Source organism: Megalops cyprinoides, chromosome 13 (assembly GCF_013368585.1).
Source record: "Megalops cyprinoides isolate fMegCyp1 chromosome 13, fMegCyp1.pri, whole genome shotgun sequence".
Lineage (NCBI taxonomy): Eukaryota > Metazoa > Chordata > Actinopteri > Elopiformes > Megalopidae > Megalops > Megalops cyprinoides.
Genome location: NC_050595.1, coordinates 17,400,828 through 17,427,985, shown reverse-complemented (window position 1 = coordinate 17,427,985; position 27,158 = coordinate 17,400,828). Strand labels below are relative to the sequence as shown.

The window sequence follows — 27,158 nt, the reverse complement described above, 5'->3', positions numbered from 1 at the left end:
CTGCAGCCACACATCAAACTGGTGAAGAGTGGAAACTACAGAGATAGAGGAAAGAAAAGGGCTGTTAAATTATCAATGACACCATGAACAGCAGCAGCTTTAGTAGAAAGGCTTTGCACATCGTCCGAAGACGATGAGCAGCCCACTCAAAAGAAGAAATCACGCCGTGGAGCTAGTTGTGCTTTTGAGCCATTCGCCCCAACAGCTTACCCGCAGTGTATGATTCCATGATGATAAAATAACACACAAAAAGCTCATTAGCCCCACCCTATCGCACCGGAGTCAATTTTCCCTTTAAATCCTACGATCCTAACTGAATCCTGACTCCACTGTTGCACATATCCCCTTTGATTGCTGCCATCAAGATCCCTTCACTCTATTCTACAGCATCTAAATATAAAAAAATAGTTTAGTAAAAGGCAGCTTGTTTCCCTTTAAGAAGCTGTTCACAGCTCTTCTTTCTCAGACACATCTGTATTCCTACATCTGATTAATAATTAAACGTACCATGGAAACCCCCGAGACACAACCAGTGCAAGCTGTCGTTCTCCATTCTGAACGTCGTGAAAACTCAGTCAGCCTCTCTCTCCATTCTAAACTCAGTGTGTCCTTCTCCATTTGGAACATAATGAAACCACAGACACACCTCAACTTTGGAACGTGCAGCATGCGATTTGAGCGTTTTGACCCATTAGACTCCACCCCCTTCGCCCTATTAAAACGGCTTCCTGTTCCTCATGCTGCATGAGGCAGAGGATAATGACATGAGTGTAGTGTTACCACAGACTCCTGGTCAACACAACGGTCAGAAAGCTGCTCATTACATCAGAGGGAAGTGCCCAGAGAGACTGCAGTACCAAAGACAACTTAAAAGGTTTCGAAATCTTGAAAAGGAGACAGTGAGCATGTGTGTATTCTCCCAGAATCCTCCACTGCCCTGGTCCCTGCCATCACTGCACTCTCATATCTCACTACTCATGACCACAACCTCCACATGGGTGCAGCCAACCCCTCCATGAGGTTACACTGTCACAGTGTCCAATCAGCATTAACACCCAGCCCAAGACCTCTGGAATTAAAGATCCATGTACTGAAGATTCAGATGTCTGTGCTTTAAAAAGCTAGTCAGCAATTTACTGACGAGAGAGAGAAAGAGAGAGTGAGAGACTCAATGTTTCACAGCTCCTGAAACTCCATTCAAATTATTCTGCAGTATCTGGATATAATATTAATTATGTCATTAGAGCTCCAGTGGCCGTCTGCCTGAAGCCCTGCAATAGGAGCGAACAGAGCTCAGTCAAGCTGGGTGAGACTCCAGAGCACTGAGAGCTATTTCAGTAAGAGAGCACAGCCAGCTGACGGGCTTACAGCACAGAGCTGGTGTGGATGTAGGCAGAGGTCAGCAGCCACAGCTGCAGCTGCCTGCATGTATGCAGAGTCACTGCCACTCTGCAGTCCTACAGCCTCCACTATTACCAACCAAAATGGTATATCATGCTCCATCATATAGCTGTATGGGGCTGACTTGATGTGTGGGGAGCCAATTTCATTTCCTGTCTCACACGACACAGCAGGGGAGCACACTCTGGAGGGTTTTTTAAACATGCTCACCTTCGGGTACCTGGAGAATGAAGACCCCATCACAGGGTCAGGAAGGGTCTTCTGTGTTTGGGGAAACTTTAAATTGAAACGGAACCTACAGTTATGGGATGGAGGTCCCTGGCTCCAATCTTTACTCCAGTTACAGCTGTATAGTTATATGTTTGCCTGCCTGATGTTGCATGTGTTGGCCACATGTTATAGCAAGTGTTAAGCTACATGTTACAGGCAGTGCTTGGCTACATGTTACAGGCGGTGTTGGGCTACATGTTACAGGTGGTGTTGAGCTACATGTTACAGGCAGTGCTGGGCTACATATTACAGATAATGTTAGGCTATGTGTTACAGGCGGTGTTAGGCTACATGTTACAGGTGGTGTTAGGCTACATGGTCTAGGCAGTGTGTGTTAATGCAGCTCTCAGAGATGCCTGTTAAAGTAGCCTCCTCACTTCCTGTCCAGATGTAGAGCACAGAGTAATCCTCCTTTAGTAATCCAAGCCTAATCCGACCAATCCCAGATCAGCCGCCTGCACAGTCAGGCTCTCATCCACCCAGCCGTTTACTGATCCTGGGTCACTGAAGGATGTGTGTACAGTGATCAGACAGCACCCCGGGGAGCTGTACTGATTCCTCTGAGAAACTCAGACATAATGCTAAAAAGCACCCATTTCCACAGACCAATCTATCAGAGACTGAAACCCTCAACTGAACTGATTAGCACCTCCAGAGTCTGCAGCTTTAATTCAGACAGTAATATACAGAGCCCTGATGGCTGAGTGTGAGCAATGACCTGGGATAACAGATTCATGGCAGCGCTGCAGAGAGGGGGTATGGCCTACAGAAGTCCATGCCCTAGTCTCAATGCTCAGGGGCACATTAAATGCATCTAATGGAGCAACATATTTCAATAACAACAGGTTTAGCTGGGCTGACTTATACCCACCACTGTGACATCAGGTGGCCCTTCTGAATTTAGAGTGTGTAATATACTCCATCCTTACCCATCTGAAAAAAAAACATCGAATCACAATCGCCCGCGGCAGAGACATACCTGAAACAACACCTGGACCTGTGGGACTCCAGACAGAACAACAAGGCATGCTGGGATTCCAATGTCTGGCATAAATTGAAAATGTACTGTGTTTATTTGTCTCTTTGGGGTTAAGATGTCCAATGGCCTAGTGAAGTTTCCGCTCTGAACAGTCTAAATGTTGAAGTCAGGCCGGTCAGCAGGATGTAAGAAAACGCTGTGTGGTATTCTGAACAAAAAAGACCATCTTTACTTTGCACCTGAGGCAGTCTGTTTGTCCTGTGTCCTGCACCAGTTTCCTGTAAAAATAAATGTCTGAAGCAGATATACACTCGCTCTCTAACACACACTCACACTCACACTCACACGCACACTCACACACACACACACTCACACACTCCGCAGCAACATCGGTGACCTGTGAAACACTGCTCTAACACACATCTGTTGGACCACAACCGAGAGGAGTGAGCAATGAGCGCATCCGCCCTCGCCTGCCCTGCGACATCGTTCTCCCAGCCGGCGTCTCGCCCCTCGCCCCACCCCGCTAGCGTCCGAGGGGAGAAGTGTTCTGGCGCCTCCTCATGGCTAGAGGAGGGCTCTAGTTGTGCTTGGCCCGGCCGCCTTTCAGGTAGCTCTTCCAGCGCTTGACGAAGTCCCTGAAGATGGGCGCGTTGTCGATGGAGGCCAGCAGCTGCAGCTGGTTGATGTGGGTGGTGTGGTAGTCCCAGCGCGCCAGGTTGGGGGCGGAGCCCAGCACCAGGTGCCGCAGGTCGTAGATGGTCCCGGAGCCCGTGTCGAAGAGCGGCAGCATGGCCTTCAGCGACTCCATGCCGCGGCTGAACAGCACGCCCGCCTCCCGGCCCAGCTCCGCCCCTGCCGTCTCCGCCAGGTCGTACAGGCCGATCAGGGAGTAGATGAAGCCGTTGAGGACGAAGGAGGAGGGCGTGGTGGGGTACTCCTCGTACCAGTCGTACTTGTTCATGAAGACAGCCTTGACACCGTGCTGCTCCGAGGGCAGGCGGAAGGGCCCGGTGGCCCGCAGGGCGGCGCTGAGGTAGGCGGAGTCCCGCGTCAGCAGGTACGCCCGCACCAGCGTGGAGATGGCCTGGCCCTGTGCCATGGCGGAGTACCAGCCCGGTTCCAGCGCCCGGAAGCCCTCGCCCAGCTTGCGGGTCACCATGATGGGCCAGCCGCCCCGCTCGTCCTGGTTCCGCAGCAGCCAGTCGCTGGCGGCGAAGAAGGCAGCGGTGTGGGCAGTGCTGGAGATGGTGACGTTGTCGATGAAGCCGCGCCCCTGCAGGACCAGCCTGACCACCCGGCGGGGCAGGATCTTGGTGGGCTTGACAGCCTTGGTGTTGGACAGGCCCACGCCTTTGCGCAGGTCCGTCAGCAGGTCCCGGGTCACCCTGCTCCATGCGCTCCGGGGACCCACCCCGTAGGTGATGTCGCGGTCCCTGAAGGCGATGAGCTGCGTGCTGGTGACATAGTGGATGACGAACGGGGGGCTCTTCTCTGTGGTTTCCAGCACCACTGACACACTCCCGTTGGACACGAACTTCAGGTCGAAGGAGATGATGAAGTCCTTGGAGTTACCCAGAGGCAGGGAGATGCCCTCAGAATTCTCTGCACGAAAAAAAAATACACAATCGTAATAACGTATGGTGGGGACTTTTTATAGCTTTAAATCTTCTTTCTTAGTTTTGTTCTTATTAAAAAGAGGCTTTGCTATGGCCTCTGTTCCCAGGGGTTCTGTAAATCTGTATGTCTGGGAGAATGCTGGGTCCCTGCAGTTAATCAGAAAAAGAGACTCCAGTCTGTGGGAAAGAGAAGTCTTGGCCCAGACCCTGCTAAGAAATCCTTTTAAATTCTCTGTCCCCACGCAAGGCAGTGGGGCCCTGCTGTCTGCACACCTTTTCCCTTAACTGTGCTGTACACCCCCAGTCTGCCCTCACAGTGACACAGACGCAGTGCTTAACTCTGCACCCCCTGCCCCTCCATCACCCGGACCACTGCTTTTCAGATCAACCTCACAAGCAGAGCAAGGACTCATGTGAATCAAATGAAAACTGTGCAAGTGCTCCTGTCAGCTAACAGCACTTCTCTATCCCATCGACTGGTGAGTCACTATGAACACATCATGGTTAAGCCTCCACCTCCAATCACTAATCAAAAGGACAAAAGGGGTAGAAACTGTATCACTGGTAGAGAGCTGTTGGGGGTGTTGTAGGGACAAAGCTGTTGGGGGTGTTGTAGGGATAGAGCTGTTGGGTGTGTCATAGGGACAGAGCTATTGGGGGTGTTGCAGAAGTAGAGCGTATGCTGTTGGGGGTGTTGTAGAGTGAGCGTGTTGTTGGGTCAGTTCCCGTTAAGAGTAGCAAGTGTCAGTGTGCCTGCTGAGGACAGTCTGGCTGCCCATTTCTACTGCTGTTTAATGCACTCATAAATCCATTACTTTAGGCAATCCATGGAGTAAGTGGATTTGTGCAGGCCCTGTGATTACTCGGCTGTCAATAGAGGATGGGACAGGAATACAGAGGAGATCCAGTGTCCTCTCTGTGTCCTGATCAGTCTGCCCTAAAGATCATCGCCTCTTTCAGCGACAGCCATTACTCCTGCGGGACTCTGAGGAACAGCACTGCTAATTCTAATGGGTATCGATTAGCAGCGCATACAGGCATTACTGCAGTATTAACAACAAAGCACACACTGGTGCCAACATCAGAACATCTCACTCATCCTGATGATATCTCACTACGCTGTGTCCTTGTCACACACATGCACAAAGACAGAGGGCTGTCTAGTCGGTTCATAACTCGTAGTTCTTGATGGCATAGATAACCAGGTGGTCCAGCACAGATTACAGCAAAATATGCTGAAGAAAAGAGGACATTGATTAAAAGCTGAGGAATAAGTCAGTGCGATGGTAGAGACAGAATGCCAGGAAACATTAGAGTAGTGTCAGTACAGTAGAGTAGCCTGTACTGTGGTAGATTAGTGTGCGCTTGCAAGTACACAGGCATGTGAGTGGTATTCAGTAGAGCAACATGTTTGTAGAGCAGGATGTGACTAGAATAGATCAGCATATGAGTAGCTAATAAGTAGCATGTGAGTACAGCAGCAGGAACAGAGTAGCATGCAAGTAGAGCTGCACAAGTAGAGCAATGCGTGAGTAGCATTAGTAGAGTAGTATGTGAGTAGCACAGCATGTGAGTAGAGTGGAGCATGAGTATCCTGTGATAAAAGTAGTGTGTATGTATTGTGGGACTAGAACACTGTACCTGCTGCAGGTCTTAGGATAGACAAGCATGAGGCAGCAGAGTATGAGTATCGTGTGAGCAGAGCAGCGTGTGAGTAGAGTATGTGGTGGCCGGGTACCTGGAGTGCTAAACTGCCGCACGGTGGTGGCACGACTCTTGTCATAGACGCGCGTGAGAGAGCAGCCCTTGGGCACGGTCCAGGCGCTGGGGCGGCTGTCGGGCTCCTCGGCCGTGTCGTACAGCTCCACGTGGGGCGGCCGCTCCGTCAGGTTCTTGCTGTAGTGGCTCAGGCCGTACTGTGCGATCTGGATGGCGTAGAAGTAGCCCTGCGGGCCCCACTGCGTGGACAGGGGCACACCTAGAACCAGGCCGACATAATGCATTAGATCGCAGTTGGACAGGGTCAGATGCTGGAGTCACAAATCTCCACCGACCAAATGTTCCCATTAATCCCCTTTAGTGAGGAAACAGTCTCCACTCCAGTTAATGTGCCGATCTGCATGGATCTGAGAGGGTCTGAAGCTGGAAGGCATGCGTTTTAAGATGAGCCAAATCACCAAGTCCGAATTGAAGGCCATCGTGTTTGATGTACAGGCTTGGGGGGTGTTTGTGAATAAGGTTTCTACAGTTAATGGAACATGGAGGAAGAGGCTTTAAGCTCTTGAAGTCTCCAAAGCAGAGAAGCAATGTAAGAAACTCAAACAGCTTGCATATTGGTAAGTATGTATCACAGGACAAACCCAAGTAAAATCCACCTTGCCATGTCAGCCCTCACTGTGGGACTTTGAGAGGTAGGAGGAAACAGAGGAGGAAGCAGAGGTAGGCCTTCTGCAGGCTCACCGCCCTAATGTTACTGATGCAGACAAGTGCAAGAAACAGAATAATCCCAGCTCTGTCACGCTTCCCAGCATGTGACTATAAACAAAATAACAGTTTCAAGAAGAATAATGAGGAGATGCAGGCTGATCGGCTTAGTAAAGACAGGACTAAAGCGGTTCCATTCTTCATTTGCACTGGGTGTTTGAGCGCAAACTTGCAAGGCGGCACTGGACGGACTCCAGCGTCTGCGGCTGACTAATGATGGCGTGTCCGGGGGGGAAAACGTTTAAACACGGTATTGATTTCCTAGGACACTTTTAATTGCGCACCGAAAGGTAATGAGTTTGTTAGAGACTTATTCTCATTACGTCCTACTGCAGAAAATATGCACCCTGGGTAATCTTCTGCTATCAGGAGAAATCCAATACTAATCGCACTGCAAATACGAAACAAATGAAGCGTGGGCAACTGCGCGGGGCTTGGCGTATTTACAAGCAAAGGCAGAAAACGGCCAACATGCAATGACACCCTTGTCATTACAGCACTGCTGAAAAGGGTGACCCCATACACAAAGGAAGCGCCATCAGACCTGCAGTCTGAACTCTGAATTGGGAAATGGCCTAAATGGACACATGATGTTAATCAGGCATTACTTCACATTGTGCCAGTGCCTCAGAAACAAAGCGGTTGACATTACTCCCATTCGGCATATGAAAAACAGCCACACGATAACCGAGTTACAGTGCCAGTATAACCTGTTAGAACTTTGGAGAACTGGGCAAAAGGTAACATGGCTTTAATCTGGGCCTGAGTTGTTTAGGATGATCTCATTTCATTACAGTAAAGTGGCAGAATGGAGGAGAGTGTTAAAGGCAAGGTCACAGGAATGGTCTCTGTTAGACATCGGGGGGGGGAGAGAAAGGGAGAGGACACAGAGAGAGGGAGAAGGAAAGGAAGGAAGAGAGAAGACACAGTGAGAGAGATGGGGGGCAGAGAGTCCGCTGTTCTCAGTCAATCAGCAGTCTCCCTTCAGTCTGTGAACAGGAAGACGCATATTTCTGTGAGGACAAAATGATGCTCCATTAGGTTTGGGGTCAGAGCAGTCAGGTCCTCCAGTCTGCAGAATCAATCCAGTTTGCATTTGCTTAATGTGAGCCCATTGATAATGCATTATTCACTCAGGGGCCTGGTTTCCTGGAAACTTCTCCACGTTGCCATTTAAATCACTGCCAGTGTAGAGGAGAGGACCGGTGTGTGTAGATAACTGAGAATGTAGAGGAGGGGTGTGTGTATATCAGTGATCGTGTGGAAGAGGGGTGTGTATAAACCAGTGACAGTATAGAGGACAAATGTGTGCTCTATACTGCACGCAGTCATGAAGATCTGCTATAACGGCATGTTCTGACTGACACCGACAGCTACCTTGAAACATTGATCAAAACCCAGTCAACAAGAATGATGGAGACAAAGCAAAAAAGCACATCAAAGCTAAATTCTCTGCTAAATTTACAGTTATACCTACTGTGCATTCAGACAAAACCATATGAGGACACAGATAGCCTATATTCTGATCAGATATTCTGCTCCAGCTTTCCTTCCTTGGTATGGTTGGTTGCGCATTCCTATGCTGGCTACAGATGCTCTATTTGAGACCAGGCCCCTTCATGAATATTCATGATGAGCCAGCAGATCATCTTAAAGCTTCTCATAGCTTTAGTACTGGCAGAGAGAGAACTTTCAATGCGAGGCGTACATAGCTGAATATCTGGACAGTAGATAGAACGGCTTTGATAAAGGAACCAGTACAGAGCCCCATCACTGCGGATGCTCACCTTCCACCCCGCTGATGCACTTGACACGGTCGCGCACCTCCACGTTGTAGCCCTCGAAGGACATGAAGACGCCATCGGGGTGGTAGTGCTCGCGCTGGGCGTACACCTTGGAGTAGCTGTGGGAGAACTCGAAGCGGTCGTAGCCGTCGTACTGCACCAGCTTGCCGTACACCTCGAAGTACTTCTCCACCCAGCTGAAGGGCAGGTACACGTCGCTGCCCTCGCGCCGGCCCTTGATGGTGACGTCATCGTTGATCAGGCAGTCGATCTCCTCGTACTTGATCCCCCCCGCTATGGGGGGCGGCTCCGGCGGCTGCGGCTGCTGGGGGTTGCCGTTGTCCTTGGGAGTGGCGGAGGGTGGCAGCCTGGGGGCGGGGCGGGGGGCGGGGTCTATGGCGCACCTGTTCCACAGCAGTATGGTGATGAGGGTGAAGACGGCACAGATCACGATCAGAGTCTTGTAGTTCACCCGTGCTGCCAGGCAACGCATCTTCACTGCAGACCTGCAGAAAACGTGTGCACAGACAGACACACACACACACACACACACAGGTCAGTTAAAAAAGGCAGCACACTTGAGGATGGACAGGACTGGAATGTGCCAGATGGCCTTTATTAGACACACAATCAAGAAAAATCCAGTGAAGAAAAGCATGAGATGACAGATGCCTGAGAAGAGCATGATTAACGATCACCTGCGGATAAATGCAGGGCAGAGTAATGCCTATTAACCGGAATGAGAAAAGCAATAATGTTAGCAATAAGCAGCGTTAGCGATCTCCTCCCTGGGCTCAGCTCTGTAATGCTCATAAAGACAGAGTGCCAGGCACTGTGGTGGGTAATAGCACAATGAGCTCTGGGCGGGGGTCATTAAGACTTGCACCATCAGTCCTGACAACCAGTAACCAGGGCTTCCACTAAAAATGAAGCTCCACCAGAGGGATTTCCAGGATTGGATAAATGGAGGTATGTTGTCATGTCAAAGGGGTTGTGTTGTCAGGTAAAGGGAGGGGGTCTGTCAGCAAAAAAAGCTCAGTCACATTATACAGGCTGTGTCTGTGCGAATCACTCGGTCTGATTACGATTCACTCAGTCCAAATACTGAGAATCACTGAAGCCGATTACTGGGAATCATTCAGCAAGATGACTGGGAATCATTCAGCTCGATCACTATATATATGAATCACTCAGACCACAGAATCATGAAACCAGATTATCAGACGATTACTGGCATAGTTTAGTCCAGCCAGTAACCCCCCCCCCCCCCCCCCAATGTCAGATTAAATCCCCCCAGGAAAAAATCTAATGAGCAAATCAGGGGCCCCAAACTGCTACAAATTTTGGCTCACAAGCGCCACTAACAGACACATGACCCTCAGGGAGTTGAGGAAACCCTTTACCTTCGATTCATCTCAGAATGTCTCTGTTCTCTCTGCCTCGTCTGCACGTGATGTAACACATACATACACATCAGAAAAAATGTCTACACACAGGCTACACACAAACACTGCATTACACAGTCCTCCTGTTCCACATCTAAACACATTGAGCACACAGGTACTTAGCCTGGATTTTAATTGAAATGATTCAGGTTTAGACATAGATAACATGCAAATGGTTGGTGTGTAAATGGATAACATGTAAATGAAGAGTGTGTAAATGGATAAAATGCAAATGGACAGTGTGTAAATGGACAGTGTATGTAAATAGTTAACATGAAATTTAAGATATGCAAGTGCCTGCTGAGCTAATATATATGAACACTATTAATCTAAGAAAGTAAGTGAATCTTATTTTCAAGTTTTAAATTATATTTAGTATGATGTGCTTTACATGCTCATATCCTTATCAGTAATTTCATACTGTGTTCATTCACTGTTAAACCAATTACAACTGCCGTTTCATCACATTTCATCATTATTTTAATCTAAAAAATTATACACTACTGTTCACAATGACCATAAGCACAACCAAACAATACGATATACAAGTGAGATAGTCTGGACCAAGCTGCTGTTGTTTGTTCCCTGAACTGCTCTTATGTACAGAGATAGAGTGTGTGAGAGAGAGAGAGAGAGAGAGAGAAAGAGAGAGAGAGAGAGAGAGAGAGAGAGAGAGAGAGAGAGGGAGAGAGGGAGAGAAAGAGAGGCAGGGGGAGAGGGTTGTTTTCTTGTTATACGTCTCCTTGATTGCTGTTCGTGCGATGGCAACATGTACTTTGTGCATGATGCCAATAAAGACTTAAAATCTGAATTTAAACTGGGAAAGGGAAAGACAGAGGCAGAGACAGCCAGAAAGACAGTCTTTCAACAGCGTTTCTGTGAGATCTCCTCTGTATAGACAAACCCTCAGCCTCTGCCAGGCAGCCACAGGGATTAAGCATTTAAGACTGCGCCGGGCGACTTCACACACCCGGATTGCCGCCCGAGGGGATGGCTCAGTTCCGCTTACATAACACAGACCTGGATCCGGCTTGCAGAGGGGGGGGGGGCTGTGCACTCTCCCGCACTTTGAAATCTACAGAACCCTGTCTCTTTAATCATAACATCAGCCTGTCCCCTGCGGCAGACCCCCCCCCCCCCCCCCCGCTGCTGTTCAGCATGTCTTTCGTGCAGCCCTGCCCCACCGCTCTGCACCCTCATAATGCCTGACTGATCACTCCATCACATGAGCTTTAGCAGGGCTGCGTCGGAATGGGGGGTGGGGGGTGGGGGGTGGGGGTCAGGGAGAAGGAGTTCATTGCTGTGCACGTTTTCCCACTGAATGGCTCCAATCAGCAGAAGCCGCAGCCCAAGCTGCTGACCCACTACAACATGATGATGGGTATAATGAGCCAGCCTGGTTCCAGCTCTACAGTGGAAAAGGGGCATGATAAGCAAGCCAGTGGTTAAAACGGTATTAGAGGACTACACTCCAGAGTCTGCCCCCACCTCCTCAATCACTGGCATCTCCAGCAGTTCGGAGTGCCCTGGCCCCCGATCCCGCTGGCACCGGGGACTCTGCGAACAGAGGGGTGCTTTGTGTGAGGACACGGGATGAGCAGAGCTGGCACGGGGTGGGGGGGCTGCGAAAGGGGTACTCTCACGCGCCAGGCAGTTTCACCCAGGAGGCCTTATGCGCCCCTCGGCTGGGCCTTTGTGGGGCCTGGATTTATGGCTTTAGCATGCAGAGGGGGAGCAGCGAGCCGGAGACACAGCACACAGAGGGCAGCAGCAGGAGGCCCCATTGGGTCAACCTGCCTCACCTGGACACAGCTGAGGGGTACAGGCTCGCATCGATCACCACAACACCCACACAAAACTTCACACCATCCCCTTAACTCAGCCAGGAGCTTCACATCAGCACACTTGATCTTACTCTGGACACATTTTGCTTCTTTCTGCATACATTTGGATATAAACAAAAGTTTATTTTGTCACTGTGAATTAACTCTGCAGTGCGACACACATCTCTATGAATTTCTAAATCTTCCTTGAATTGAGCTGACATGCCACAAATCTCTACGTAAGACAAATCATCCTACCAATTTTATAATTGATGAAACAGGGAGTGAAATTTAATATTGGAGCAGTAAAACACAATGTATCTTTCTTCACTAAGAGTGAGAGAAAGAAAGACCCTGCTTTCAGAGTTCAAGTCATTCATTCACAGGTCTAAGGAGGATCATCCAGGTTAATACAGAGAAGCTTATGATATTAAAGACCAGCTGGGGGGATTTCACAGACTCATGACTGACCAAGGAGAGCACAACATAACAAAAGTGCTCCTGTGACCTGAAAGCAGCAATTATAACCGGGCAAAGCCGCAGTCACGAGGCAGACCTGGAGCAGGAGGGGAGCCGGGTCAGGGGCAGAGCACGGAAAAACAGGTGCCCCAGTACGACCTTCACAGTCACGACGCCAACCCACAGAGTGATTATCCCAGGACCCCCAGCACGCGACACATGGCATCCTGGCTTGAGATTAGCCTCTCCCCCTGCATACTAGCCTCATCCCTGTATATCAGCCCTGCCCCCGGCACATTAGCAGTGCTAAACTGGAGGGCTGCAAGCACGACGCTAAGCTATTCAGTGCTACTTTAATCAGTTCCATGCCAACCAGCACCGCTGCAATCAGTGCTGTGCTAATCAGCACCACGGTAATCAGTGCCATGGTGATCCATACCACGCAGCATGCGGATCCGCACCATGCTCATCAGCATCATGCGCCGCTGCAATCGGCGCCACGCCGATGAGAGCCAGGCCGATCAGAACCTTCGGGCCTGCCCACTGCAGCGTTTCCATCTACAAAGAAGCCATCGGCTATGAATTTCAATTAGACATCTGAAGTGGCCAAATGAATCAGTAGGGTTTGCTGTCGATGTAAGTTTTTTTTTCCAGAAACAAATCTGTTCCAGTTATGATTACTCTATTAAGATTAGCCGGGGGAGGGGGATTGGCTCAATGCCCCCCGTGGTCAGTCTTCATTTCCTGTCTGAGAGCAGAGGGAGACGGCCGCTCACCCCGGTCCATTCAGCAGCAGCAGCGTGGCATTGAGCTCATCCTGCCTCACACGGCCTGCAGGCGTCCGGCACTAGCTCACAGCCCGGTGTCCTCCTCCACCGTCCTCTCCCCACCTGCAACACAGAGGGCTGTTAACACGCTCCGTATTTAACATGGTGCGGTCCATCAACAGCCCGTCAGTTCACACAAACCACACATGAAAAGATTTTAAAAGCAACAAATAACTGTGTAACTGAGTGAGCCAACTGAAAGGTCAGCCATGTATTCTAAGGGCACAAAAAGAAAAAGATATATATGACGAATAACCAATTGTTTGTAGTACACAGCAGTGATTTTGTTTTGCTGTTTATACTAACTCTTCCCAGAACAGGCAAGAACAGGCAGTTCTCTCCACACAAGAACCCCCAACCTAGAGCTAATCAATCATATGCAACTGCTTTTATCATGATTTTAGGAAAACCAGTGAAACTGTTATTCTGTTTAAAACTGTCAAGATATATATTTGAGCAGTCTGAACAGTCTGAAAACTCTGACCCCGCCCTTCATGCGGATTATCCAATCACTTGAAAGCATGTAGTCTACTGCGGCACAGCAGACAGCAAGGGCAGCTTCACTTGTCAATCAGTGAGCCAATCAACAATTCATTGCATGGTGAGGACAAGCAGGGCACAAGCACACACCTGGCAGGATAATGAAGGTGCAATGCAGACATTTACACATATTCATTGCTACTACCCTGTAACACAGCATTTCCCGAAACCCCCAATTATTTTCGCCACAAAGGATGACAAAGTCACTGCTGTGAAGGCGTTTGGGGCAGCTGCGGCGTGATAGTTAGCGATTCATTTTGGAGTCCAAACAGGGTGTGAGGATAATGACCAAGCCAGGGAGGAGTTTTTGTCTGGCTGGGGGAGTGCAGTGCTTCCAGTGGGGCCCTTTCCCCTCCAAGGCCTCCTCTCAAACAGGAACTCTGCTTGCTTTGGTAACACAGCAATTTAAAACTTTTAAAATAAGAACACTTTGAGAATATCCAAATGTCTAACCACCCCATCAATCAAGAACAACACTCCTCTACTATACAAAAGCACTGTGCAATCCACAGGCATTCCTGATAAATACTGCCATGATTATCTCCCAGTTTCAGACACAGGCTTCTCTTTGCATGTTTATGCAAAGCAACCATCATCCGGGCTAATGTAGCGGGTGGAAGTCAAAGAGGCCAATGCTAACAGGGGGCAGCTTCTGAGGGCTGTACAGGGGCAGTGCGCAGAGTCTCTCCCCAACAGAGAGGCTTTCCAAGCGACAAACTTGGCGAGAGCAATAAAAATGATCGGCGTAATGCTTTCTGACTGGCCGTAAATTATATTTTACGTCGATGCTCATCGATCCGCAGGCCTTTGAACGCGGCACGAACGACGGCGGAGAAACAAGCGCGTATTTGTAATTGTAGGAGTGATGAAGTTACAGGCGTTCTGACAGCGGGGTCATTAATGTGCACACATTCCATCAGGGCAGAGCGTTCGCGGAGTGACGGCCATACCTCACCCCGTCGTTAATCTGCATCATATAGCGCTCCTGTGGCTACAGAGAACAGGCTGTTAAGTTAAAGACCGTGTTAAATCACAGCCCAAAGAGAGGCTATCGATTCTTTATAAAATGGGATTATCGACGAACCATTTAAACCAGGTACTTGTGGGTTTACAGTGTTCCGTCCGGCGCAAGCTCCGCTCGCACCCCTGTGTTTTTACAGGTACCATATCATGGTTGTTAAAATGGAGAAAGCGTCCGCAGCTGGGAGGAGTGTTTCGAACCCGGGTTCAGCAGGACAAGGGAGGGAGGAGGAGGACTGGCCCTCTCTCAGCACATTCTCACAGGGATGCGTCATACCAGGATCCGACATCCGAACACACCAGACCAGAGTTCCAATGCGAGGTTTCTCTTCCATGAGCAAACTGTGTGTTTTCTGTCCTGCCACAGGGAGACTCCACACAGAGAGCAGGGGGTTATGGGTAGGGGACACTACATGCTGAAATTGGGGTCAGACACTGCAGACGGAAAGCAGAGTGTTTACCCAGCATGGACACATGGCGCATGGCCATTTAACACCTCATTTTCTCCACTCAGCTGTAGTGCTTCCCAAACTTGCTGCTTTTACACTGAAAACAGCTTGTACACGACTGGCTCATTATCGCCACGGTGCTGGTGTGAGCCGGTGGTGAAGCTCCCATCATTTAGCAGCTCCGGCTCTTCACACTCAGCTGAGCACCTTCTACTCTGAGCAGGAAAGGGCAGTAGGGTGTGTAGGTAGCAGCAATAACATACCATTCAATTTCCCCTGCTGTCTGCACTGAGTCTCAGAGGGATTCATCTAAGATACTTTCTCCAGCTCCCTGGAAACTGTTTTTCCAATCCATCAGAGATGTGGCAACTGATCCAAGATCAGCTTACCCAAAGCTCACCCTAACCCAAACCATTATGTCAGTGGTATAAAATGAAAACCCAAGGTCCAGAGGCATTTCAGAGGTGCCTTTTAATCAGCAGTCGATTGACACTTGGAGAAAGAGGTGATTTATGTTTCCAATCAGTCAAGATTCACAATTACACAATTCAATATTGACTTCATGTAATGTTTGGGGCTAAAACCAGCCCACAGAGGTCATGCCTGTACTGTGTGAAACTGCTGCAGGGTCAGTAATTACAGCAAGCGCAGTGTGGTAGGAGATGGGATATGTAGTCCAAGGCTGTGGGATAGCAGAGATGAGAGATGTAATCTCAGGTTATGAGAATGTTTGAGAGTTTTGATTAGTCTGCAGAGTTTAATTTCTTCATATTACACATAGTAAGACGTAAAATGCACAAAAAATATTTTCTTGCATTTTACATCTGCTTAAGTCTGTATTTAAACATCCTTTGTTTCATAAATCCCACAGCTATAATTTGAAATCTGCCATTGTTTTTGCATTACAGACAGATACAGCAATCCTTAGGATATCAAAGATACTTAACTGCAGAATAATCCAACGTGAAAAAGCATAGTGTTTAACAGTAACAGCATAATCATCGATGCAAAAATGCTTATAAATTAGCGGAATGGTGTTAACTGGAAAAACAGAAAGTGAGGGAGAGGGAGAGACAGAGATAGACAATCGCTGTAAAAAAGCTTCTTACGTTCATATTTGGCATGGGGTAGAGAAGGAAACGATAGCTAATTTCCATGATGCATAAAATACTGCAGGTTAAATAACAGATGCACACCTGAAAGTGAAATAGAACTCCTTATTTCAGATTTACACCAATAACAAACTGTCAGGAAAACTGTGAGAGGCGCTGGTGGGGGAACCTCTTTATTTGCCGAGGGGCTGTCAGAAACAGGATCACAGAAAGCTCTCCTCCCGACACTCATCCGCCCATGGGCATCGGAGAAAAGGAAACCCACTGAAAATGAGTGCTTTTCTTCTGCGTGCGACACGCCACTCCTATATGTCTGTGCCGCACCTACGCCGCACTAATCAGACTCCGCGTGCGCATCAGAGAAGGCCCCGCTGCCCGTCGCTGTGGGGGGAATTCTGTGGGGGGCCCCGGGCCCCGCAGGCCTTCCTGTCCTCCTGGGTAATCCTCTCACAGACGGCTTTAATGGCTGCCACGGCGTGCCCGGAGATGTGTCGCGGCTGTCACAAGCGCTCAGGGACGCGGTCGGTGAGTTCCCACTTTTCTCCAAAGCTTTGCATACATTTGCCTCCCCTTCAATCCAGGACCCCCCCTTCCCCCCAGGGTAGTGACTCACCCCGCCTCTCTATAGCATCCTTCCCCCAGCTCCTCCACAAGGCAAAGCTGCCCCCCCACAATCACAATATAATATCACATGGCAGTGATATCCCTGGAGCCAGCTTACAAAGCTTACATTTCACACCTTATGCATCTCTGTAGCTGGTTATTTACTAAAAGACTCAGTATGAAGGACTGCACTCAAGCACACAGCAGGGACTTTAAGCTGCAATCCCATGCCCAGCTTGTGAACCACAACACCACACCACCCCCAATTTTATGAATAACAGTCAGACCCACATCATCATCACCCACAGCCCTACAGATCCCACCCCCAGGGCATCATGTGAGCTCCCCCCCGCTCCTCCACTGGCATTACAAGCTCAATGACATGCATGAGGCCGTTAAAGCTCTGCTGAAACATTCAGCCCCTTATGCAGTTTAACGTGTAAAGTGTAAGCACACACACATGCAACGGCGCACACGCGCGCACACACACGCACGCACACCCCTCTGCTGGTCTCTGCAGTGCGAGTCCTGCATTGGGGAGGGGGATTATACAGACATCAGACTATGGGACAATGATGCAAGCGCTGGGACACAGAGGCAGGGAGCTGTCTGCAGCAGAGACAGAGTCTTCACAGAACTGAGAACACCCCGCTGCACCTCCCCCCCCCCCCCAGCAAATCAGACAGACAGGGTTAGACTCAGACGCCTGCAGACACACACAAGCCACGTCTTCAGCTCCGTGTTTGGTTTCTGAAAGGACTGGAATAGCAAACAGTGATCCGAAGAAAATCAAAAGGATTTTGATATAGAAGCTTCAAAAAGCCCGGCGATATCAGACGCAGGATCTCTCAGAGGCTGCAGATACCACAGAGGGAATAAACACAGGCGCAGAAGAAAGAGCAGGCTTCTGAGCAGATAACACACAAATGAAGGGCAGGATGATCCAGGCGCAGGCGTGAGATCTTATTGGCTAATCAAAGGCGGCCCCTTCAGATGACAGGGAAGAGACGGGGAAAGACAACTCTCTGAGCCTTAATGAGGGAGAGCAGGACGTTCAGAGGACTTCTTCACAGACACACACACGCACACACAAACACAGACACCCTCTCTCACACACACACACACACACACACACACACACACACACACACACAGACACCCTCTCTCACTCTCACACACACACACACACACACGCACACACAAACACAGACACCCTCTCTCACTCACACACACACACACACACACACACTGTCTCACATACACTCAGTCTCCAACTGTAACATACTCTCAGACACTTATCTTCAATGGTGCCCTAATGAAAAAACTGATTGCAACCTCTCTGATGATCTCTTTGCAGCTTCCTCAGCTGATAGTGCAGAGTGTGGGGGAGAGGCATAAGCTTGACTCCTGCACCATTTAAACCCCAAATCCTCCCAGTCCAGCCATCACACAGGAAGCGTCCCACCAGAGCCATCACACAGCACGGCCATCATACAGAAGATCCCAGCAATAGATATGAAGGAGATATCAGTTTTTTTTAACCACTGCAAAGACCAGCACAGGTAACAAAAAGGAAAACGGTCATGCAAGAGCTGCTGGGATGAAAAATCTGTCACTCTTAAAATCTAGTGTTTATGTAAACTCCATAATCATCGCAACAGGACAAAAAAAAAGAAAAAGGAACGAATTACAGAGAATGCTCTGACTGGGAGCTCCGTGAGCCACGCTGGCTATGGGCATCCAAAGCAAAGAAGTAAAAACCATATGAAAGAGCAAGGCTGACCATCTGGCTAAGCTAAAGCTGGAAGAGTGCTGGGAGGAAATGCCAATATGAAGCACAGAAAAAGCAAAAGTACATCACCCCCACCAGCACCAGCATCTACGCTAATATCCAAATTCAGTCCACTAACAAGGTGCGTGTCAAGATGGAGGATAAAGGCTGATGAACTCCAGCAATATGCTGCCAAAAGAGACTGTGGAATATACCTAATTAATGAGGGCAGGGAGAGGAGAATCTGATTCAGAAGGGGACTCAGAAATGACCCTGAAGTTGCTTTTCCAGCACATTCCCTGGCATCTCTTCCCCAACCCTCTGCCTCCTTACCGCCATGTGCCTCTATTTCTGAGTTGTGGAGAGCACTCCGTATGTGGGATGTGTCCAGGCTTCTCCCCCCACTGGTGGAAGGTCCCAGTCTGACAGCTGTGTGTGTGTGCTGGGGAGGAGCAGTCAACAGCAGAGTGCCAGGGGGTGAGGGATCCACAATGAACACGGGCCCTTCTCATTGGGGGGAAAGCAGAGGAACAAAGGCTCTTTCAGGAAGCGCACGACAAGCTGGGCCTCTCAGAGCCCCAAAGCACTCCATCCATCTGAGGACCCTGGGTGACACTTAAGCTGTTGTGCCTGAGGGTCTTTATGGGGTTTGTGGGGGTTGGGTTGGGTTGGGTTGGGGGGTGTTCTCTGCTCTCAGAGAAGCTCTCCATGGGACGCTTGGTGGCCCCGACCCGCTCTGTGTGTGTGTGTGAGAGAGTAGGTATTAATGAGAGTGTGTGCCTGTGTGTGTGCATGTGACAGTGTTCATGTATGCATGTGTATGCATGTGCAAATTCTACCCTGCTAGTGCAGAAAACACTGACCGACAAATGTACAAGCCCACCCCTGAAACTGCTTTGCGTTACCATGGGAGAGCTCTGGTTTGGGAGTCCCATTTACCTGTGCAGCTGCACCTTACAGTTCGGGCAGAAGAGTGAGGCTGGCCTGCTTCCTCCACTTAGCTGCCTGTGATCTGCTCACTGAAGCACAGAGACTGCCAGTCACAGCCAACCTACCAAAGCACAGAGAAACTGCAAGGCATAGCCAGAAATCTGCAGGCTAGACAGACTCCCTGAGTCACAGCCAATTCACTGAATCACAGACAGACTCCCTGAATCTAAGAGTCACAGACAGAGATCTGAAATTCCAGGAACTCTGAGAATGGCCAGGTGCATCTAACACCCCCAGCGCCCCCCACAAATCCATTGGCAGACGCCTCACTAAGCTTGCTGTTTGACAGAGCTGCACGGCACCATACACGTCCCCAAACAGGCTTTAGCGGAACAGAGGCAGATTAGCGCGCAGACAGCAGTTTCACCACACAGCAGCTGCAGGGAGAGAGGAAGCGGTCAGTATTTACCCTGACAGCATCATGCGTTTTCATTTTCTCTCCTTGTCGCCATACGAGCGGCAGCCTTCATGCAGCTCACTGTAGCCGACCCCCACCTGGCAGACTGCTTCATCCAAAGTCGAGAAACCCGCCAGGTCAGGGATGGCCTCACAGTGGAGGACGTGGACAGACATTCAACACTAGACACTAATGTTTGGATTCCATGGTTTCCATGGCACCCACTTCTTGCTGCACAGGCCCTGATTTCTCTTCCAGAAAATGAGTGTAGCTCTGCAAATTGGCCACTCTCATATGGCTGGGAGGCAGGACCATGGCCACACCCTCATACTTTGTGAGCAGACGGAGAGTCTGATACACTTGACAGCCACACAGTCCTACATCTAAACTGGATCAGTGGAAATGTACACTAAATCCATCCACTTTTACACTGATGGAGGAAGTCATCAATATTTAGTGTATATAGACACTTAGGCACACAGACTATGTCCTCTAAAGAACAAAATCAGACCCCATGAATCAAAGCCATGACTCATTCATTATGCAACTCACCACCAGCCATAAAACCACACCTGAGAAAGACAAATGACACCATCCTCTGGAAAAACGTTCACGCCGGCCGACTGTCCCAACATAAAGCCAACGCAATGATGATGACATCACACAGCCCTCTGACCTTGCCCGTCCCCCCCCCCCCCCCCCCGAAACTTTAACACAAACTGTACATCCCACACAGACGAGCTGTACTTCCCGCTCTCTGGCTCCACACTGTCTACCGCCAGCCAGCATCGCAGCCCGGGGATCGATCGGGAGATCACCGGAGGCCTCTGTTGGCTCCAGCTCATATTGATCCCTCATGCCTGTGATCCATTATGTCCATTTATATATTCACAGTGCTAAGACATGCCAAGCCCTGCTAGGGCAGTACTGGTAGGCACAGGACAGGGTTAGTTGGTGGAGAATGGCATTAGCTGGCGTTTAGCGGTGTTGGTTGGTGCAAAGGGGCGTTAGCCTGTCCTAGATAATCCACAGCGGCCGTTTTGTTGAGTCCAGACACCCCGCCGTGCTGCCATTTAAATCGCCCAGGGCTTCAGGGTGACCTTAATTACCCTGCTGACGAGGGGGCAGAACTGCGCCCACCCCCAGCGCCAGACCATTATTACACACAGCATGGGGGTGCACAGCTCAGTACAGTATCAAACACACACACAAAAGCATTGAAAATAAAAAACAGTAGAGCCCTCAGACATAGAGAGAGAGGGAGAGAAAGAGAGTGAGACGCCCACATAAAAGGCCTGTTTGCAAGAGACCATTCCTTTGCTATAAGTGTGAAACGTGTGTTTATGACAGTTGTTAGTCTCACAATGTGTGTTTACGATGGCTGTTAGCGCTGCACGGTGCATGCACGTGAGGACGGCAGTGCACAAGCAATGCTGAGGCTGGTCGATGAGGCTACCTGAGGATCCCTGCCGTAGCAGAGCAAAAAAACACTGCACTATGCACAGAAGGAAACTGCAGGGGGAGTGTGGACAACAGCAGCCTCTCCAATACAATGGACTGTAACAGCATGTTTTTGCTTTTTAGAGTCTGCCAGTGAGGTCCCCAAACCCCGCACTGTTAGACCTGGATCCATTCAGAACTGGGTGTCTCCCAGCAGCGGTGACAGTTTAATGTCAGCGCCGGGCTCCGCTGCAGAGAGCTCTTTCATCTTCTCGCTTCTCCTCTAACAGGGGCTGAAGTTCCTCATTACTGTGTCTCTCCTCCACCCCCATTAAAACACTGGCTTCATTACCAGGTAGCACAAAGGCTAATTTCCTCTCCCTGCTCCCTTTGTGTTCAGATCCAGAAGTACAATCAACACCTCCCCCAGCGCTGTGTAATTAGAGCACAGAAACATCATAAGCCCCTTAATTAAAGCACTTTGCAGGACCTGCCAGGGTCCCTCTTGCTTTAACAGAAGTTAATAAAGAAGGGCGCCACACCTACGCAGGTGAGGAGTTATTCATCTGAAGCCACGTCTTCATTAGGATTTGATCTCCTTTGTGTCACGGGCTTTGGGTGGTTTCTTTGGAATGCAGATTTGCCGCCGCTGAGGGGTGTGAAAGGATGGGGGAATTAAGAGTTTTTAACGAAGCCGGAATTCAAACGCGCCGCTCGCATCCTCCACAACAAAAATATCTTTGAACTATTTCCGAGTTTTCCGACACAGAACACGATCCAGAAAAACTGCTGGCTCATCTCAAAGCGCGATGCGGCCCTTATCGCACTGGCAGCGCGAAGACACGCAGACAACACAGGCACCTCACAAAAAGGAATTTATGTTAAAATGATGATTCACAGAAGCATCAAATTAGGAGCCGGGTTTCACAACACTTCAGCAGATTCTGCTCTGCTTGAAGGGACGTCTTCCTGCCTTACTCCTGTAATGCCTTTTACATAAAAATGCACCAGAATATCCCAGAAAGCCTTCAGAATGGAAGCTGAAGAACAGACCGGTTAATATTCGCAGCACGTCCAAAGCTCAGTGACCTCTCCAAGCCATGAGCAACAGCGGGAGTGCTTCAACACCTGTCCTCCTCTGCATCCTGTAGAAGAGAGAGAGAGAGAGGGAGAGAGGACTGGCCAGCCACTTCACGGCCAGGTCCAGCTCTACGGGACGTCCCTGCAAAGCAGTGGACAACATGGGGTAAACATCACAAAGGGGCTCTATATGCCTTTATAGCCACAGTCCACTGCCCCACCCATAACCCTCCTCTGCCACTGTGGCACACTCTCTCTCCGATGATCCAACTCTGCCACTACAGTCCACTGCCTCTCCCACAATGCCACTGCTATGGCCAACAATGGGTGAGGCTTTATTAGTACATTCTGCTGACTGCTGTTGGTCATGCAGGTTAAAAACAGAGAAAACAATTGGACAGTTGCATTCTGAGTACAAGCGCGTGTACGTGTGTGTGTGAGTGTGTGTCTCTCTTCCTCTCAGGTGTAACAGACAGCTACATGTCTGGAGGTTCATAGCAGAGGAGAAAAAAAAGAAATTGATGTATGAATAACTGACTGCAGATTTAACACTTCAACCCATTAGCCTTGAGACACTGTGACAGGCTACTGGTTTCCCGTTTAGGAAAGGCAAAAAAAAAAAAAGCTGATTCAATTTTATTTCTTTTTCACAGCGTTATCTATTTTACATTTTTAACATTTTTTTTTGCTTTTTAACATGTTCCGCCACATATTAAAATTAGAATCTATTTCAAAATCAACTGACACAGATAATCATCATGATACCAACCGTCAATCCAATGCCATGGCAACAGGTCACACCTATCACCGTGGAGCTCTGTGTCATCTCATAGCGCCTCTGTGAGCGGCAGCAGTGATAAAAAGCTTCTCCAAAAAGCCCTGCTTCCCTTGCTGCCTCTGAACTAACATGTGTCCCTTCTACCACCTGCAACAGGTAGATTCCAGTTGGATCAGTTGCATCCAACATTCTTATCACTGTGCACATTAACAATTTGCTTTTGGTGATGTTCAGTTTTTTTGTTATCTTTTGCCATTTGAAAGACCTTTGATGTTATTGGCCCCTGAAGAATACTTGTCGGTTGATTGGTGGTTAAGAGGGGTTTCAATGAATTAATAACAGAATAAAATAATGCCCATTCTTTTTCGGGACTGGATAAGCTGAGAGCCAGAGTCAAACAGTAAAGTGCAAATCCAGCCCAACTCAAGTGCAGACCCTGAGAGAGAGAGCAAAGAAAAGAGGGGGTTACAAGAGAGAATGTGAGAACACACACTTGAAAGGAGAGAGTTCAGCATTTACATAATGCATAATGCTGTTCATTGTGTGTAGCAGTCCCTCAGGACCTGATCTCGAGGGCCTCACTGCTCACTGTGCTGGGAATGTAGCGCAAACAGACCGCAACACGACCGCGTATGACCGCGTGGCACATTCTGACTTGCATAACCTCAATCAATCACAGTGACCGCACTCAACATTAAACCTGGGGAAATGGCTCGCTACTGAAGCCAATTATCAGCACCTTCCAGACGGCCACTCATAGTCAAGACAGCTTTCAACCTGCCGCCTGTCACATCTGCTGACGCATTACTCACCTCAGCCCACACTCTCCAAATCAGAGGTATCATTCATGCTCAAAGGAGAGGGGAAGGTTTTCAGGGCTTTCAGATGCACTAAAAGCACTAAAAACACAGAACTGTAAACACTACTTAAAGCCCTATTTACTTCAAAGAGCAACCACACCAAATCACTCTGCGCTGTAAATGTGCTTTGCCAGAACCAGGGAGTAGATCTCTACTTTCATTCAAAGGAACTCACACAAACTTCCACCCCACAGAGCACCACCAAAACGCCATCTGCTATATCAGGCACCCTGATAAACACACATGCAAACAGCTTCCAAGCTACCTTAATGACCACTTAAACACCGTCTCTTCAAGGCTTCAGTGGGCACATACAAGGCTAACCCCGACCATTTATTACCTTCCCAACTCCACAGAGCCTGGAGGCAGAATGAGCAGAAAGATCACTTTGATATATAGAACGAAATAACCCATGAACAGGAACTATCTAAACTACCTAAACCTACTAACTGAACAGATGTGAGAATGTTTGTGTGCAGGGACCACTGAAGCCTCGGCAGAGTGCTGCTAAAGAGACCACGGGGAAGAATAGCATCCTTTAGAGAGACAGTCTGGCCACAACATCACAGAGACGCTTTACTGCTACACCCAAGACACGCACAAAATAATCTTGCATCAAACACTTACTGCAAAGATGCACACCATTACATTTAGCTGTGCTGAATCCAATAGTCCAAGCCACCCTTAACCCTGTCTTCATATACAGGATACCAAACTAGGCTGCTTAAGGTTGTCTAATTGTCCACAGACTCAGTCACCACTAGACTAGCAGGGCATTCCAATGTTAATCCTAGAGGGGGTAGGACTGCACTGGAGCGGGCAGGGTCCTGCTCAGGCACACAGACCCTGGACCTATCCTGTGAGACACTGAGCCCACATCAAGATTAGTCAGGGTGGAACCTTTTCAGTTTCCAGCAGTGATTATTTACCCTGCCACATGAGGGTGCTACATGAACCTAGTTCTCACAGAAAGGCAGTGAGCTAGCATATGCCCTGCTCAACCTGCAGATATTCTATCATACCTATTAATTTATTAAAGCACATGTTATTAGTCCTTCTTTTTGCTACCACAAGGTATCACAGCACTGTCTTGGGGGCTGAAACATGCTCTAATGAAGTCAATTGTATCCTGTATGTGTTGTCTTTCATGCAACTTTATTAGACACTTAATGTTCTCTTTCTTTGTGAACAGCTCTGGATGTGTGTGTCTGCTAAATGACAGAAGGCAAATGGAAATGTATAACTTTTCTTCTTCCTCATTGTCATTCAAAAGACATGGTCTATATTTAACACAGTGTAACAGCGTCACTTGCTGATAGAGGAAGTTAGAGGTTTTAAAAGGCTGAAGAGGACACATCAGCCATACATCCTACCCATGATAATGGCGAGCAGGCTGGCCACAGCTTTCTCCGGGCCGTTAGAAAAACCAACAGGGCTAACAGCCTCCTGCGATATTCCCAGACAGACTGAAATAACTGGCGGCCAGCTGCTCAGGCTGGATAAGCAATGCTTATATAGACTGCCTGGATGCGGATTAAGAGAGGAATTCCTGCCGCAAACAAACAAGGGTAAATGAGTCTGGGCCGGACTGAGACTCATCTCGTTCGTTCAAGAGTCAAACAAGTAAAAAAAAAAAATAATTAAAAAAAAAAAACTACATTGCTTAGAGCCACCGCACGGAGAAAAAGCACAGCACTCCATCTCTCTGTCAGTCATCGCCGAGCGAAGTCACGAAGGGAAGCAAGTCCGATACATTGGTATCGGAAGCGCAGAGACAACCCGTACTGCCTGATCAATGGACTTGGCACGCTGTATGAGCTGCATGAATCTTTGAATCTTTCGTATTTAGGTCAAATAAAGTCCGTCGGCCAATACAGCTGTACTCAATTGGCCACATTTTATTAAGTTCACAATGGCTTTTGGTATTGGCAGGATTCAGTTGGAGTGATGAACCCTTAGCCACGACTACTAAATGAAAACAAAACCCAAAGCGACATCCTGTCGCTGTGGCAAGAGAGGACTTTGATCAGAAAAAAATCGGGTGACTTAGTTTGATACAACCGGCACATTTAGATAACACCGATTAGGCGCACTTAAAGGAAAACAAGTTCAGAATGAAACGGATCGTGCTACTGAAACGATGCTGGTCCAGAGAAACAGCCTTAACATCGTGATGACATGACAAAGACAGACAAACAGAAAGAGATGGGTGGAATATCAAAATAAACGCGTATCATAAAAGGCAAGATGCTTTATTCTCAGCAACCGTCCAGCTGTCTTCTGCAGCCAGATAAATCTAACTGTGAAGATAGCTAACGTGATTTATTTCAACATGCAAAAAATACCTATGTTAGCCAAAAAGCTAGCTACCGAGACACATATGTTAACACTTGTAAAGACCAATACTTCACTGGCATGTTAGTGAATTAGACTTATACAGCTACCTGACCGGTTTTCTTTCTCCATATGAAACTTGTGGCATAGGCAACTAAACCTGGGCAGGATCAGCAGCATGCCATCTGAGTGGCTAACGCTAGTTCTGGTTTTGGATGCTGCTTGCAAGCTGGCTAGCCAACCAACTTTAAATTGCTTGCTTACTAACTGGGGTAGTTACGTGAAGAGCTGAAACACGTCATCCCTATATGACAGAAAAATCCTTAAAAAGTCTGTTTTTCAGTACGCAGATCTCTTGACAAGAGGAAGTGTATCTTAGCGAATGCACTCTAAGGTTGCCTGGCTAAACTGTGAGAATGTGATCGCCCGGTTCAGGGCAATGAATTGTAGCGAGCTAGCCCTTTCCTAGACGAATAGACATATAAAGGGACATTTATCTACAGAACAAAAATTATCCCACCCACCTGCACGGCAAATAAGTTGCGTCCTTCTCAGATGGCGAGCTGCGTGTTTAAGGAATGTAAGCTACGTGGGTTTGAAGATACGTGCGTTTAATTCTCGCTTGTGTTAAGGGCTCCTCACCAGCAGCTTGCAGGTCTCCATAATTAACAACATTGTACGAGCAACTGGGAG

General features: G+C 48.6%; 1 protein-coding gene across 1 annotated transcript; it reads right to left on the bottom strand.

The window, feature by feature from the left end:
* LOC118787609 (D-glucuronyl C5-epimerase B-like) lies at nucleotides 1–27,158 on the bottom strand. The gene is made up of 5 exons (XM_036543134.1): nucleotides 26,990–27,158; nucleotides 13,041–13,154; nucleotides 8,541–9,043; nucleotides 6,008–6,247; nucleotides 1–4,255 (listed from the first exon to the last, which is right to left on the bottom strand). The coding sequence occupies exons 3-5, from the start codon at nucleotides 9,028–9,030 to the stop codon at nucleotides 3,231–3,233; spliced, it is 1,755 nt and encodes a 584-aa protein (XP_036399027.1). The 5' UTR covers nucleotides 9,031–9,043; nucleotides 13,041–13,154; nucleotides 26,990–27,158; the 3' UTR covers nucleotides 1–3,230.